Genomic DNA, 15137 nt, shown 5'->3' with positions numbered 1-15137 from the left:
TTGATCTCCCCATGATTTCTCACCAGAAATCCAGGACTGCTGTAGGGTGATCTTCCTTCTTCGATCAGCTTTAAATCAAGGTGTTCCTTGATTATACTCATCATATCCTGTTGATCTCGAGGGTTCATCAGGATAGGTCTGAACCTTACGAACTCATGCTCCTTTCCAGTTTTGACTTTCAAGGTTGCTCTGAGCTGGTTCTTGTCCCACCATGCCAAAGGATCCTCGTGGTAACACTTCTGGATTCTCCTTTTGACGTCGGCAATGGACACCTGTTCTTCTTCCTTGATATCTTTGTGTGATATCAGGGATACTTTGAGGATTTGAGTTTCTTCCTCGGAGAGATCTGGGAATCCCTCAGTTCTGCATTTGAGCAAAACTTCTCCGAATCTCCTTTGATCCTTCATCTGAGGTCTCCGGAGTCTGCCATCATCACCACGCTTGCTGCGGAATTTGATTGGCATCGATCGATGAAAAGCTCCATTGAGCCTTTGCACAATGATTTTGTGATCACAATTGGTTGTGAACACTAGCCTCCTGGCTTCATTGTCTTGTATATACCGCTTGAAGCTTTGCAGAAAATTATTTCCAAATAATATATCTGCTCCGGTATCATGGAAATAAATTGGTGGAGTTTTGACCTTGTACCAAGGTGTCTGTCCTGCTCCGCCGATCAATATTTCCGTTTGTTTTACTCCCTTTGATAGAAGCAAAATCTTTTTGGAGAAATCCCTTCCTGCAATTCGAGGTAGATCTTCTTCAACTTCTGCTGGAAAGACTCCTCGTTTTGCTGTACAGATTCCTGCTCCTGAATCCACATAAGCAGCAAAATATTCTGCTTTGTATTTCTCGTATAACATCCCCACAGAAATGTATATCGAGAATGGACTTGTCATTAGATCATCAATCTTTGCCGTCCGATTGTGATCTCCATTCTTCCTGATTTCCATGACCATGGCTTATATTTGTCAAGGAAATCTCGTCCTAAAATTAGGACGTCTGCTTCTTGTCCGGCTTGGCCTTCGGTCTGAATTTCAAAACCTCCAACCTCCAGAGTTCCGATGTATCGGTTGTCACCTGGATTTGCCAAATAATACAACGAACTACAAGGAAACTGGTTTTCCCTGCTTGTTGTATCAAATCTTGTGGAAACTTGTCTCCATCCTTCGGGACATTTGAGCTTGATTCTCATGTCCTGAGCTGGTGTTTCCTGGATCGTCCTTCTCTCATATGATTGAGAGAAACTCCTTGTTATAGGCCCTGAAGTTAGCCTATTTCCTTGGAATGATAGCCTTGGTGCTCCTAGTCTGAGACTCTGGGTATGGTTGAGCACCTGCTTGTCTCCAATGTCGATGTCGATTTCTCCGATCTGAGGAATCTCCACTCGATTTGGATTGACTGCCTTGGCAACCTCCTTGAATATTTCTGGAATTTCAATAAATTCATTTCCCAGAAATAACTCCGTATGATGGGAATTTGATAAGGCATACGAGACTTGATAAGTCAGTGAGTATGGCCTATTCCCTTCCGTCATAAGCTCCTTCATTTTGTAGTCCTGATAGAGGGTCAGGGCTCGGCTGAAGGATGAGTCTTGTAGATTATAAGCGATCTGTGGGTAGAACTCGGTTATAATCCTCTTGGCATAGAGATTGCCCGAAAATGCTCCAAGAACTGAAGCTCTAGCATCTCTGATTCTTTTGTCGCAAAGTGCGACATCAATCGGTTGGTCTGTCCCTGGGGAGAGGGATGATTTGATTACCAACTGAATTGCTCCAATATGAATTCATTTCATCGTACTTGCGACTTCTGGCTTCATTTTCTTAAGATCCTGCATAATATCTTCGGCAGGAACCAGTTGGATTTCCACCTGATTACTTGTAATCTCAATTGGAAGCGCCATTTCTTGGTTTGTGACACCAAAATAGACATGATGCTTCCTCTTGGCTGGAATCAAGCTATTTAAAACTCGATTCAATCTCCCATTGGAAAACCCTTGGTACGTCTGTACCTCTCCAGTTTCCCTGTTGAGTTTCTTCACGAGCTTCTTCACCACTTCTTCCTGTGGAATCAGAAAATGGCTAGTGAATCCATTCTGATCCTCCTTCTGGATGTGGTTGACCTCGTGTTCTTCTTTAGTCTGACTCGTCTCCGGTTGATCCATCGGTCATCTCCGAATCTTCAAACTAAAGACTTCTTATTGTTCATATATACTCTCATCAGAGGATATATCTTCAAACTGATACACGGGTATCAGATTCTGGTAAAAGATAGCATCTTCGATATCCTGTGTGGATTCGAATCTTTTTATCCATTTCCTCTCGTTGTCTGGGCAATTGGTTGAAATATGCCCCTTTGCACCGCACGACCAGCAGTTGCAATCCTTGAAACTTTCATTTGCTTTGGCCTGAGTACGCCTGAAAGTTTTTCTCGCCGGGATTCTCTTTTGATTTGAGAATCGGTTTCTTGATGGTCCGCTCCGTTGGCCTGATTTGTAGGAGCGCGCCTTCTGTCTAGTCCACATAGTTCTTGGCTTCCAAGAACTCCTTCTGGACTTTCTTTCATAGGGTTGGTACCTATGTTTCTTTCGGCTTCTCCTTTGATACAGCAACTCAGCACCAATCTCTGTTGGAAGATCAATGTTGTCGCACATCAATGGGGATTTCTTGTTGAGTCTCCTCAATCTCTTGAGATTCCTCAGGTCCGCTGCCTTCTGGCACCATTCGGACAGCTTCTTGTGAACATAAGACATCCTCCTCGAAGCACTGTCAAGTGGATATCCTCCTGGTGAAACATACTCATTGATGAGCATTTCCCTCCATGGACTTGGAAACTTTGGAAAGAAGAGGTCCATGGCCTTCTGATCTTCCACTTCCCCCATATGGACATATAGGGTGTACAGACGCAGAAATTCATCGAGAGCTTTTGGCTCTAGCACTATCAACCTTAGATTGTAAAGTGCCTGTTGATATTTCTTGCGCTTCTCCTCTGCGGATCCTTCGAAAAAACCCATTCCCAAGAAATGGATTTTAATCTGTTTAGTAGTTTCTTTAATGGCGTCATATAAAGACGTGCTACTAAACATTTCTTCCCTTGCTGGAATCTCAATTCTGTCCCAGTACTGTTTTGCCATGCCTGCCAAACTGGCTTCGAAGACTCTGGCAAATTCCTTTTTGTCGTAATCAATTGTGGCAATCACGACTTTTAATGATGAAGCCCATTCGTCGATGAGACCCTCCCATTCTTTGAAACTGGCTACGTCGAGGTTGAGAATCAATCCATATGGATGGACTGGTTCCAGTGTGACCTTTCCTACAGGAGTATCCTGCATCTGAGGCCTCCGTCGCCTGGTTCTTTGGAACTGGCTTGCATCGTCTTGAGCTGACCCCTTCTTTGACGATTCTTCTTCTTGAGGCTCAGTTTTGGGAACCTCATCTCCTTGGTTCATCTTTAGATCAACCATGTTGAGGTTAGCAAAAGATTCTGCTAACTCTTGTAGATCCTCTAATCCGATTCTGTCAAGGCTATCCATGATATTTGCCTTTCATAATTCGGATTATGTCCTCCGGCTGCAACTCTTTGGGTGTTGCATCGAATAGAGATATAGACGTCGGGTCTTTGGACCATTGATTCCGAATTTTTCCGGAACATGGTTTTCGCCTTTCGATCTCCTCCATTCTTTTCTGGATATCACGCAAGAGGGTTAATATTTCCTCTTGTTTGAGTGATATTCTGCTCAGCTCCATCGGTAGATCGTATAGCTTGACGCCATAATATTCCACCGTCTTTTGGATCTCCCGCAAGTTGACGTTGTCGGAAGAGCTTGGCTCGATCTTTTGGTAGCCTGGATAGACTACTCCTGCTTTGTCTTTTGGTTCCATTAGTCGTGAGACCAATGGGCTTCCTCCATGTTTCGTTCAATGGCCGTTCTGGCTGCGGCCATTCTCATGAGATTCTCATGATAGAATTGGATACTCGCGATGACTTCGCGAATAAACTCGATGTCTCCTCCTCGTCTTAAGTTGGTAACGAGGACTCGATTGTTCCACTTGAGATCGCCTATCAGGCGACTGGTTTCTATCTCCAGATTTTGGAGAGAGTTCCTGTAGTGTACACATCTCGGACACTCGTCCGGATCCATAATTTTCAGTGGAGTCTCCTCCCACATGGGTTAATAATAAAATAAATTAAAAATAATATAATTCCTCTATAAAAACCCGCTCTGATACCATTTTGAGAAGCGCGGGATCAATTTGAACAATTACCAATTTTAATCATTTTTGCTTAACAGTACGTGGCGTTGTCTCACAGTCCAGACCCAGTTTACCGAAGTAACCTATCGGGCACGAGGAAAGTTTCCAGCCGATATACTAGTCAAGCTTAATTAGGCAAAAGATGGGAGATAAAGAGAAATTAAGTATAAGGGTAGAAATGGTATTTCACTATGAAGTGAGTATTTTTCATAGATGTTTTATATAGGTGGGTAGATTTGATAGATGTATTATAAAAGTGGGTATTAAAAACCATTTGCCCTTTTTATTTTAGGGTTAATAGCGCCTAAATTACTAAACTTATACCGAATTCTGGTTTGAATACCATACTTTGAAGCGTGTCATGTATATTACTACACTATCAATTTAAACTGATTTAACGACTCAACTCATTTTCCGGCGACAACTTTGATGACATGGACCACTAGAAATTCTATGTGGATACGCCGGACAAATAGTTAAGCACAATCATTTTACTTAATAAAAAACGACGTCACTTTTTATTTCTTTTGCATTTAACCTCTTAATCAAATCAAAACTTCCTCTACTTATGCAACAAACAGAGTTAGGGCCTGTTTGATATGGGTTTAAAAGCAGGATAAGTTAAATTAATATGGATTTATGTAGTGTTTGATATTATGTGTTACTAATATGGTCAACTCCAGCTTTATCCCAAGACCCTAGCTTATTTTGTGGGATTAACCCACACTAATTATCCCACCTCCCCCATGGGATTAACCCACACTAATTATTCCACCCCCTCCATAGGCTACTAATTTAGGTATTTGATATGTTAATCCAACCTATTTCAATGGATACCAAACACTTTTTGGGATTAATTACCAATGATATCAAACACCCATCTGAGATTAGAAATCATGACTAATCCACACTAAATCATGACGGAAAATATTCCACAAAATCGGCATACTCAAAACTCAAAGCTTGCTCCAACGATCTGCCAAGACTTAATGTCAAAGCAGAGAATCCTTATTCGATTTGGAAGGCAAAGACACCTCACTAAGCAATCATGACAGCGTGGAGAATGTTGAAAAATCGACTTCCGACATGTGATAACTTGAGGAAAATGAAGATTCTGCTGAACGATGAAGAATCCAAATGCTTTGAATGCGGGATGCAGGAAGAATCGATCAATCATCTCTTCCTCATCTGCCCGAAGACGGATGAGGTGTGGAACGAAGTGCAGAAGTGGTTGGGAGTTGCAACAGTACGCCCAAATCATTTTGAAAAACATCTAGGTACGTTCACTTCTTTTGGAAAAGAAAAGAAGATTAGAAACCTCCTCTTGGCTATTTGGGTGGGGTGTATTTGGATTCTGTGGAAAAAAAGAAACGAGAGACGTTTTAGTGGTAAAGAGTGGAATTGCAAAAATTTTGTTTTGGAGATCAAGATTAGACTTTGGTCTTGGAATAGGATATTTGAGATTGTTGATGATGGGATGGACTTGGAAGTGTGGTGTTCCAATGACCTGATTTGTAAACTCCTTTAAGGTTTCTGCCTTGGTACTCCTGGTACCGTTTTTATCTAATTCTACTTTTTCTGATCAAAAAAAAATCCACACTAAATTATCAGGATAATTTATATCCTGATTAATCCAATACTGAAAATCAAACGGGCCCTTAGTGAATGATCATCAACACTACTGCAAACATAATTTCAATTCATTAAAAAATAAAATATGAAATCTTCACATTTTCCGATTTTTGATCACATCTCGTGCTCTCAATACCTGTTTGGTTACTGATTCAAGATAGTTATCCTGCAGGATGAACAAAGCCTGTTTTGTCGCAATCCGAAGCTCCTTCTTTCTGGCCCGAGTGAGTTCTTCAAATCGCTAATTTGAAATATCGTATTAATCCCCCTCGGATTGAAATCCAGCTTCCTAATACTCCTCTCCAAGAACTGAATCCTCCATCTCAAGAACCTTTACCTCTCCTCCTCATCTCCAAACGTCTTAGCATACAATTCCTTATTCTGAAACTCTCCATACACATTGTAGCAAATGGGGTGGCCTTCTTTGTCGCAGTTTTCATGCATAAACGCCTCTTTTTCAAGATCGTCGCCCAAATCCTCCTTGAGCTGCTTGTCCACCCCAAAATCCTTTCTCCATTTTAGGGTGTTTTTTAGCATGGAGAGGGATTCCTTCACTTTGAAGTCGCAGGAGCAGAGGAATTTCAGCAAAACAATGTCGTTGCGATCGTCCTTCAGCAGCGGCATGCCCCATATGGAGGCCTCGTCACTGAATTCGGCAGCGGCGATTTGGTTCTTGAATTCGTGGAGGAATTTGAGTTCGGGCTACGAGAGATATGAGATTCGGTTGCTCTCATCTTTGAAGGAGCCGAAACGGCGTCGTTTCATTGTGGCATCCACTAGGACGACACCTGGATGCCAGCATCGCGTCCTAAATTTGACACGTATGCAAAATTTTCAAATTAACCTCACCAGTAATTGGTCGGAAAATCTAAATTAGATTAAATTAATAGTGTAGTAATTTACATGACACACTTCAAAGTATGGTACCCAAACTTGAATTCGGTACAAGTATAGTAATTTAGGCGCCATTAACCCTTTATTTTAGGGAAAATTGCACCTAAATACACAAACTTTGTCGAAAATCCATATTTGACGCGAAGTTAGGATTTTACATTTTAATACACCAATTTAAGAAGTTGTTCAATTTTGACACAATTTTGAATTCCGGCGACTGGGATATTGACGTGGCAGCCGGAATCGCCACGTCACACACACACACTCCACCCTCTCTCTCTCACACCCCACTCTCTCTCTCTCTCTCCACACGTCAGCTTCCCCCCACCCGGTCGGACCCCCCCTCCCCCAGAACCGCGTCGCACCCGCCGCAAGTGTGCCAATTCTATAGGGGAGGGCTAAAATAAAAACACTTCTTAAAATATAAAATATAAACAATTTTCAACCCTTATATCATCAAGATCTACGGTTGATTCGTAACCCTGTTGGATGAATTTGTGGTCTTGAATTCGAATCCTAAAGGTAGCAAAAATTTATTTTTCACAATCCGTAACCATGTTGGATGAATTCATACGTATTCTACATAAAATTTGTACATTTAAAAACGTTTTTATTTTTATTTTAAGAAGTGTTTTCACGGTAGCTCTTCCCTATATATATATATATATATATATATATATATATATAGAGAGAGAGAGAGAGAGAGAGAGAGAGAGAGAGAGCTAAAATAAGTACACTTCTTAAAATATAAAATAAGAATCATTTTCAGTCCTTAGATTATTAAGATCTACGGTTGATTCATCATTATGTTGGATGGATTCATGGTCATGAGTTCGAATTTCAGTGGTAGCAAAAATTTATTTTTCGCAATTCATACCTTTTATACAACAAATTCATATGTGTTTTATATAAAATTTATACATTTTATTTAGTTCTTATTTCTAATTTTAAGAGGAGGTGGCCCCTTCCCTATATATATATTTGAGATACATAATGTATATATATATATTTGAGATACATTTCAGTATGTTTTTTGGTTTCTTCTACAAAAGTAGAATTTGTATAGGGTGTGCTTACCAATAATAGTTGCATGTTCCTAATTTTCTATTTTACAAATTGCACATGAAATAATGTACGGCGCTGTGAATAATAAATAGTTGCAAATTTTGACTTGATTCTTTGCATTTACATTTGGTTCCCCATGATTTATGTTCAATTGAAGCGATATAATACAACCGACATATTTGCAGGTAATCATCCCCTCTAGTATCTGAAATTCTTAAGATGACACTTATCTTAAGGCTCTCAATATTTATGAAAAGTTAGAAGGTTAATTACATTTTATGATCTGAATTTTTTTTGTAAAAATACCATATATGGCATGAGATAAATTTTACGATAAAAAAGATGAATAGAACAACTGAAAATTTTGTTTCGTATTATTTGCAATTTTTTAATAAAAATGATTCAACTCATCTTTTTGTATATTTTAAAGGTGAGTTGAACAATGAAAAATAAAATTTTTGCCTAGCACGATGAATGGGCGGATCCATGGGGTTGAAGTCCCGCCTCCTCTATAGAGAGAGATGCTAAAAAAAATCAAAATCGAGAACCAATCATTGAATAGAACCAGCATCAACAATTTTAAAACCGAAACCATGATCAACGGTTCTAAACCGAACTTTTCAATACAAGCATTTTTTCAATAGAAAATTTTGTACTCGTTTTATGAATTGGTATCATCCATCCATGCTAATTGTTTAGCATTTTGCATTAGTTTGTTAAATTTATTTTATTTGTACATTTGCCTCTCTTAATTAATTTTCAATGTTGAGTTTGAGCTTGTTAAGAAATGTAACACACACACAATCGCAAAAAAAATGAAAAAAATACACAAAAATTAGTTATCAATTTGTCTATAGCCAAAGATTTTTAACTATGATTTACCGATACAACATACAATGAGATAATAACTATTTCCAATAACAAATGACTTAACTTTGTGGCAGAGCCACATGGAGGCTAGGGTGGGCTGAAGCCAACCTCCACATTTTCAATTTTTTTTTTTTTTTGAATTAAGAGAAGAAAGAGGGAACATAACATAATATATAATCATGTACATTAAAAAGATATTTTTAACGAAAATATTTTAGAATTTTTTCAATCTATGAGTACACATTGAAATCAATTGTCATTGGTTTCTCAAACAAAAACAATTAGTTCGCCTAGATTTATTTAATGTATGAAAATATTGTTTCTTTTATTACTTATACTTTTTTTTAATAATTGTATGGACTAACTAAAAAAAATTGACTCGGGGGCACTCATACAAGTTCAACCCCTCTAATAAAAGAGTGATGCTAAACAGCCACATTGTGACCACCCACAAATTACTTAATTGAAAAAAATTAATTTATTTAACTTATTTTTTAAAATAAAAATAAGATTTAGTTATTTTATAGTATTAACTACGTTGTAGTAATTTTTTTGTAATTTTTTATAATTGTTTTTATTTATATTAATAAAATAAAACTAAAAAATGCAAAAAAAAAATTAAAATAAGTACAATGTAGAGAATACATTGTAATCATAAGTTCATTAATTAAAAAAATTAATTTATTTTGTAAAACTGTTCATTGCAAATCTAATTATAATTTTTTTAATTAAAAAAATTAATTTAATTAACTATTATATAATTGTTTCTTTTTATTTTTTTTATTTTTTATTCTCTGCATAGATTTATTGCTAATAAAAATTTCTAACTCCACTACTGACTGAATTGTAATCATAAGTTCATTAAAACTATACAGATTTGCTCATAAAATTTTTGTTCAAGAACTACTACCCCTGAATCTTATGCAAAAGAATTCTTCCCATACTCCAACAAGTTCAATCCCATTATAACAACTTTCTGAAAGCTCGAAAGCTTTTTGTATATATATATATTTCAAAGGTTTTATTTTGACATCTCCATTCAAGCGATGGATCTTAATCCTTTAACTTGAGCTATGGAAATGTCGCTGGAAGAAGAATAGTAGCAAATTATATATATAGAAAGTTTAGCTATCGTATTTAAAAAACCAACACATGCTTGTAACTTCAAAAACATTTCATTTCATTATGTGTTATTACGAAAAAGTATTAATTATGTCCCAAAAAAATATCGATTGAATTAGACATCACGATTTAGATCATGAAAAGCATAGCCAAAGAAAATGAAATGCAACTTATGTGTGCCTTGCAATCTTGATATACTTTTCTTGGCTTCTTAAATAATTGGACCACAATAAAATAGTCATGCCTCGAGATGTTGGAACAATTATCTACCTAATAAACTGTTTCAAAATTTTTTTATACAAATATATAGGAAAATAAAAATATTCTGATATAAATTGTACCACGTTTGTAAAATGAAACAAATAAAAAGACACGCGCTCCTTTTTATCAAGACAACAAGAAACCTTACTTGGGTAAAACTATTTACATTTAAAATGTGCATGTAAAAGTATCCATTTGTATAAAAATTAATGACACTCTGATATTGATTGCCTGAAATATTTTTTATTAGTGATAAATCAAATAGTCATTAACCAATTTTAATAAATATTACTTACATATGCACTACCAAATGTGAATATTTAAATTTTCGTCCTATAATCATAATCAAAGTTTCATGAATACCATAATTCAACGTAAAATATGTCGAATTTAAAAGGGGAAAAAGATGGGAGATAATGCAAAATGTTGGAAGAAGATGGGGCCATGTGTAAATACCGGAGAAAGGTACACTAAGGTATAATAATTGCAGATTAAATTAATTTAAAAATAATAAAAAGAAAAAGAAATATTTGGCTGTACAATGCAGAATTCCATCAATAAAACAGAGGGGAACTGAGGTTTTTTGCGGGGGCCCATTTTAACGGCTCCAAATAAGAAATTGGCAAAGGGATTTTTAGGGATTTAGAAATTGTGGATTTGGGGGAATCATAAATTTCCACAAAACACCTACATACTGATAAACGAGTGGGGCCCATCCCCACATGACTTGGCCTCAAATTCCAATTCCATGCACCCAATATTTATTTTTGATGATCATGCGTTTGGATTTTTGAAGAGTACAAGATTGTTTTGGGTGGTGCAGATTCAAATCCTCTACGTTTGTTGAAATTATATTTTGCTGTTGCAAGCACATGAGTATTTGGGTACTTTGATATGAAATTGAATTGAAATGTTCCGTTATCTCGATTTTCGCGAGAAAAGTTTTTATGAAGCTTGGTATTTAGTTGATGTTTTTGTGCTATCAATGGCTTCTTAGTTTTTTTTTCAATAAAAATTTCAATTCAGCATAAAGTAGATATATCGATTTTCGGCCGATTCAATTCACTAATAGGGCTTTTAATTACACTAAATTCAAATAATTCGAAAATTTTAAGGGTGCGTTTTTACTTTAGTAGTAATTTTTTTATTGGAAAATGATGGATGAGAAAATATGAGAAATATTATTCTTTTCTCCTTTTTTTACCGTATTCGAAAAAAAAATCCATCATAATAAATACGTGAAAATGGTGAAAATTTGTGAAAATTCTCGTTTTTCATCAAAATAAATGCACCTTTAGATAAAACAAAAATGATTTGGTTGGGGGCTTGAGCCCTTCCTCACCCATATATGTTTCCGCGAATCTTAGAACACGTTCAATAATTTTAGGATAATTTAATTCGAATACATCCATAAGTAAAACTGTTGTATAGTTAGTAAAAAGTTGTTTATTGAAAGTGAAATAAGAAAGGTAGCAGCCTCTCTCTAATAATTCTGAGTTTCTAACAATCAAATTATATTTAATTATGATAGCACATGGTTAATCTGGGAACAAGAGAAATAATGGGAGGCTCGTAGGTGCTAATCTTTGTTGACCAAGTGACATGTTATGAAGTTTTTGTGGTGGTAATAGTCATAGATGTGCCAATTTTATTTTAATAGGCGAGGGAATAAATTCTGGTGGCTTAGACGAACTAATTCCATTTTATTAGATGGATATGTCCTAATTCTTAACGTGGCCCTACTCTTCAACATATGATCCTTCAACTATTAAAACATAGCCGTTTCATACTCGTACCTATTTTAATCATCAATCAATAATGCATAATCTATAATCTTATTACATTTTATTTCGTGCTTACTCAATCAAAACTGTGAACAATATTAATAATGCCATCAATTATTTTATTTCATTTGTGATATTTTTCAAGATTCACACACAGATGACTCACCTCAATCTATTGGTTGGACTTTATCGTCAACATTTCTATATTATTTGAGCATTTTAAATAGCAAATGCAATTTTTTTCTTATCATTGTAAAAATAAAACCATCAATATTAATTATTATTAATAAACTATATCAGCTCGTCATAATTGCTGTTTTCAACATGATACTAAGTTTGTATATCATAGAACTGGCTAATTCATCTATAAATCAAACTTATTTGAATCAAGTTCATGTACCAACTATTTTCACTAATTGTTACGTTCAAGCTCGAATTCAATGAAATTTAATATGATCGCAGCTCACGAGCTAGCGAATCAAAATTTATCTCACTTGACCCACAATTCATAACTAATAGAGCTATTGTCGAGCTCACGAGCGTATTGGGCTGCAACAGTTTTTTTTTTCAATGGAATAACACCAAATTTTGAATTTAGATCGATCTCAAAAAGATTAAAATTTGTTTGAATTGGAGTTTTAAACGAGCATTCATATCTTAGTTGACTATTGGGCCAGGCAACTGATGTTTATTTTATTATTGGGCTCCATCTGCTGTTAAAGCTGAATTTTGATTTGTTTGTAACTTTGTTTTGTTTCCAATGTTTTAAATTTTGGTTGGATTAATATTCCCTCTGGATCATATTTATTTATTTAAATGTCACAGACTATTTTCTAAAATAAAAAGTTATTACATAATAAATAATTTTATATAACTCATTATTTACACCATACATTATTGTGCTCCACACATGATTATCTCTCATTTCATTTAAAAAAGAATATCTTCATTTATCTCTCATATTTTTTTTGATAAATATATCCTCAAACAAATTATATTTTCTTTCATATTTTATTGTAACTTATTCGTTTCTTAACATTTGTGCTTAAATCTTGTAACATATTAAATTAGGACGGATGGAGTAGTACATATATGAAAAAATTTAGGCTTAGAACAATCGTAGTCACTGACTAATTGGATATGATGATTCTTTTCACAATCCATTTTACTTATTATAGTCTCCTATTTAAGAGAATATTATAAATAATACTCTCTCCGTCCGCCAAAATTATGTAAAATTGCTTGGGCACGGGATTTAATAAAATTAGTGATGATTTTGATGTAGTGGAGAAAGGGTCCCACCACTTTATGAGATGTGTGGTTGAGATTGAGTTTTGAGTGGGTTTTTTATAAATAAAGAGTGTTAGTAAGGATAAAATATTAAAGAAGATGGTGGGACCATTGCCATAAAAGGAAAGTAACATAATCTTGGCGGACGCCAAATATAGTAATTTTTACATAATTTTGGCGGACGGAGGGAGTAATAAATTTATTATTTTATCTTATACCTCCACAAATGAGTATGTTAGAGCTGATGACTTAGAAGTTATGCTTCGCGAAGCTTTCGCCCACCTTGCAGTGGAGGGTGTGATGCTGTGGGGATTCTGGGAGCTGTTCATGGCCGGGACAATGGGCACTTGGTTAATGCAGAAGGCGACGTCAATGAAGCCGGTAAAAGATATCTTGTTCTCAAGGAAGAGTGGCTGTCGAAATGTCATGGCCTTATCGATGGACAGGGCCATTTCGAGTTCAGAGGATTTCATGGATCGTATGAAGTTGAAATAGTGAGTCTTTCACAAGGAGAGAAAGTCACCAAGACATTTGTGGTTGATCCAGGTGAGGACCCTCTTGTAATAACCTTAAATCTCTAGCTCTGTTTTTTACTGTTTATCCGGCAGATTGTTATGTGATTGTCAGGCATGAATTTCCACACACTTCACACACAGATATCTTGGTTGTTTCGCATTGTAATATTCATTATATAATAAAATGTTTTAGCTGTTGCTTTTTTTCTTGTAAGATGAAATTGAATACATCGACTGTTCTTCTAAGTTCCTAAAGTGAGCGTTTGATTTGGTGTACGAAATAGATAATTGAGGGGATGGAAAGATGATTAAATAATTCATCCAACTTTAGGAATAAATAATTACTAAATTGGATAATTAGAGTGCAGGTTGAGTTATCTATCACATATCGAATCATGCCAATTAAATGTTTGATTAAATTGAATGATTTCATTAAACATGTCTTATCATTAAAATCAAATGCTTCCAAAGTTGTTTAACTGTTGACATGTTTCTCCTTGAAATTGACCCTCTCTTTCTTAAGGTATATTTTCTTTAATTGTAAATTTATTATGAGAAAAAAAATGAATTTCTTATCACATTTTAATGGGGAAATTCATAACTCCTAAATTAATGATGGATTTTTTTATAACCAAATAAAATTTCACCAACCACGCAATACATTAGAAATCACCATATATTCTTCTCTCTCTCAGTCGAGAAACAAGAAGTTGATCGAGATCCGCAAATGGCACCTCTCATCCATGCAAATTCCTCTGACGCTTTTCTTCACTTCCTCACTTCATTTTTTAGCTTCACTTCCTCCAAGTTTTGAAATTTAATTTGGTTTTGAGAAAATATTATTTTTAATTTGGGATATGGATTATAGGACTACAAGAAAAATGCTAATAGACAACGGACAAAACCAGTTGTCTATTAGAAAATCAACTGTTGTAAATGAAGGTATTGTCTATTTGAGGGCGGTCATAGACAACGGTCAGAACACCGTTGTCTATTCTCTGATAGACAACGTTCATAAAATCGTTGTCTATTCGAATATAGACAACGGTTTTTAAAACTGTTGTCTATGACCGCAATTTTTTTTGTATAGACAACAATCTATTTATTGATAGACCACAGTTTTCCAGATTGTTGTCTATTTCTTATGTTACAATATTTTTTTTGTAATTTATTTATATTTCCTGATTTTTTAAATATATATTTACCAATACTAAAAACTCATAATAGAAAACTAAAAATACATATATTAATACTAAAAATCCATACATTCATTCAAACATTATTAATCCAATATTACATTGAAACAAATTTCATCCAACATTACATATTAGCCACGTTATGTACGGGGTAACGGATATAGCCACCCAATTGTGAACATAGGATGTCCCGACGCTCCTCCAGCTTTTGATAATGGAATCGAGACCACTTCAGCACCAAGTCATAAACAACATCCT

At 35.4% G+C, this 15137-nt stretch overlaps 1 protein-coding gene and 1 pseudogene across 1 annotated transcript; one reads left to right on the top strand and one right to left on the bottom strand.

The window, feature by feature from the left end:
• The first annotated feature begins 5298 nt into the window (after positions 1-5298).
• LOC131006854 (uncharacterized) lies at positions 5299-5778 on the top strand. Its single transcript, XM_057934009.1, has one exon. The coding sequence runs from the start codon at positions 5299-5301 to the stop codon at positions 5776-5778; it is 480 nt and encodes a 159-aa protein (XP_057789992.1).
• Positions 5779-5976: 198 nt separating this feature from the next.
• LOC131006842 (patellin-3-like) lies at positions 5977-13620 on the bottom strand (annotated as a pseudogene).
• Positions 13621-15137: the final 1517 nt, after the last annotated feature.

Source organism: Salvia miltiorrhiza, chromosome 1 (assembly GCF_028751815.1).
Source record: "Salvia miltiorrhiza cultivar Shanhuang (shh) chromosome 1, IMPLAD_Smil_shh, whole genome shotgun sequence".
Taxonomy (NCBI): Eukaryota; Viridiplantae; Streptophyta; class Magnoliopsida; order Lamiales; family Lamiaceae; genus Salvia; species Salvia miltiorrhiza.
The sequence above is the reverse complement of the archived record's forward strand: the minus strand, read 5'-3'. Positions and strand labels throughout refer to the sequence as shown.

What these genes read in the sequence shown, in the direction of transcription:
- LOC131006854 (XM_057934009.1), top strand. Translation starts at nt 5,299, where the DNA reads ATGACAGCGTGGAGAATGTTGAAAAATCGACTTCCGACATGTGATAAC.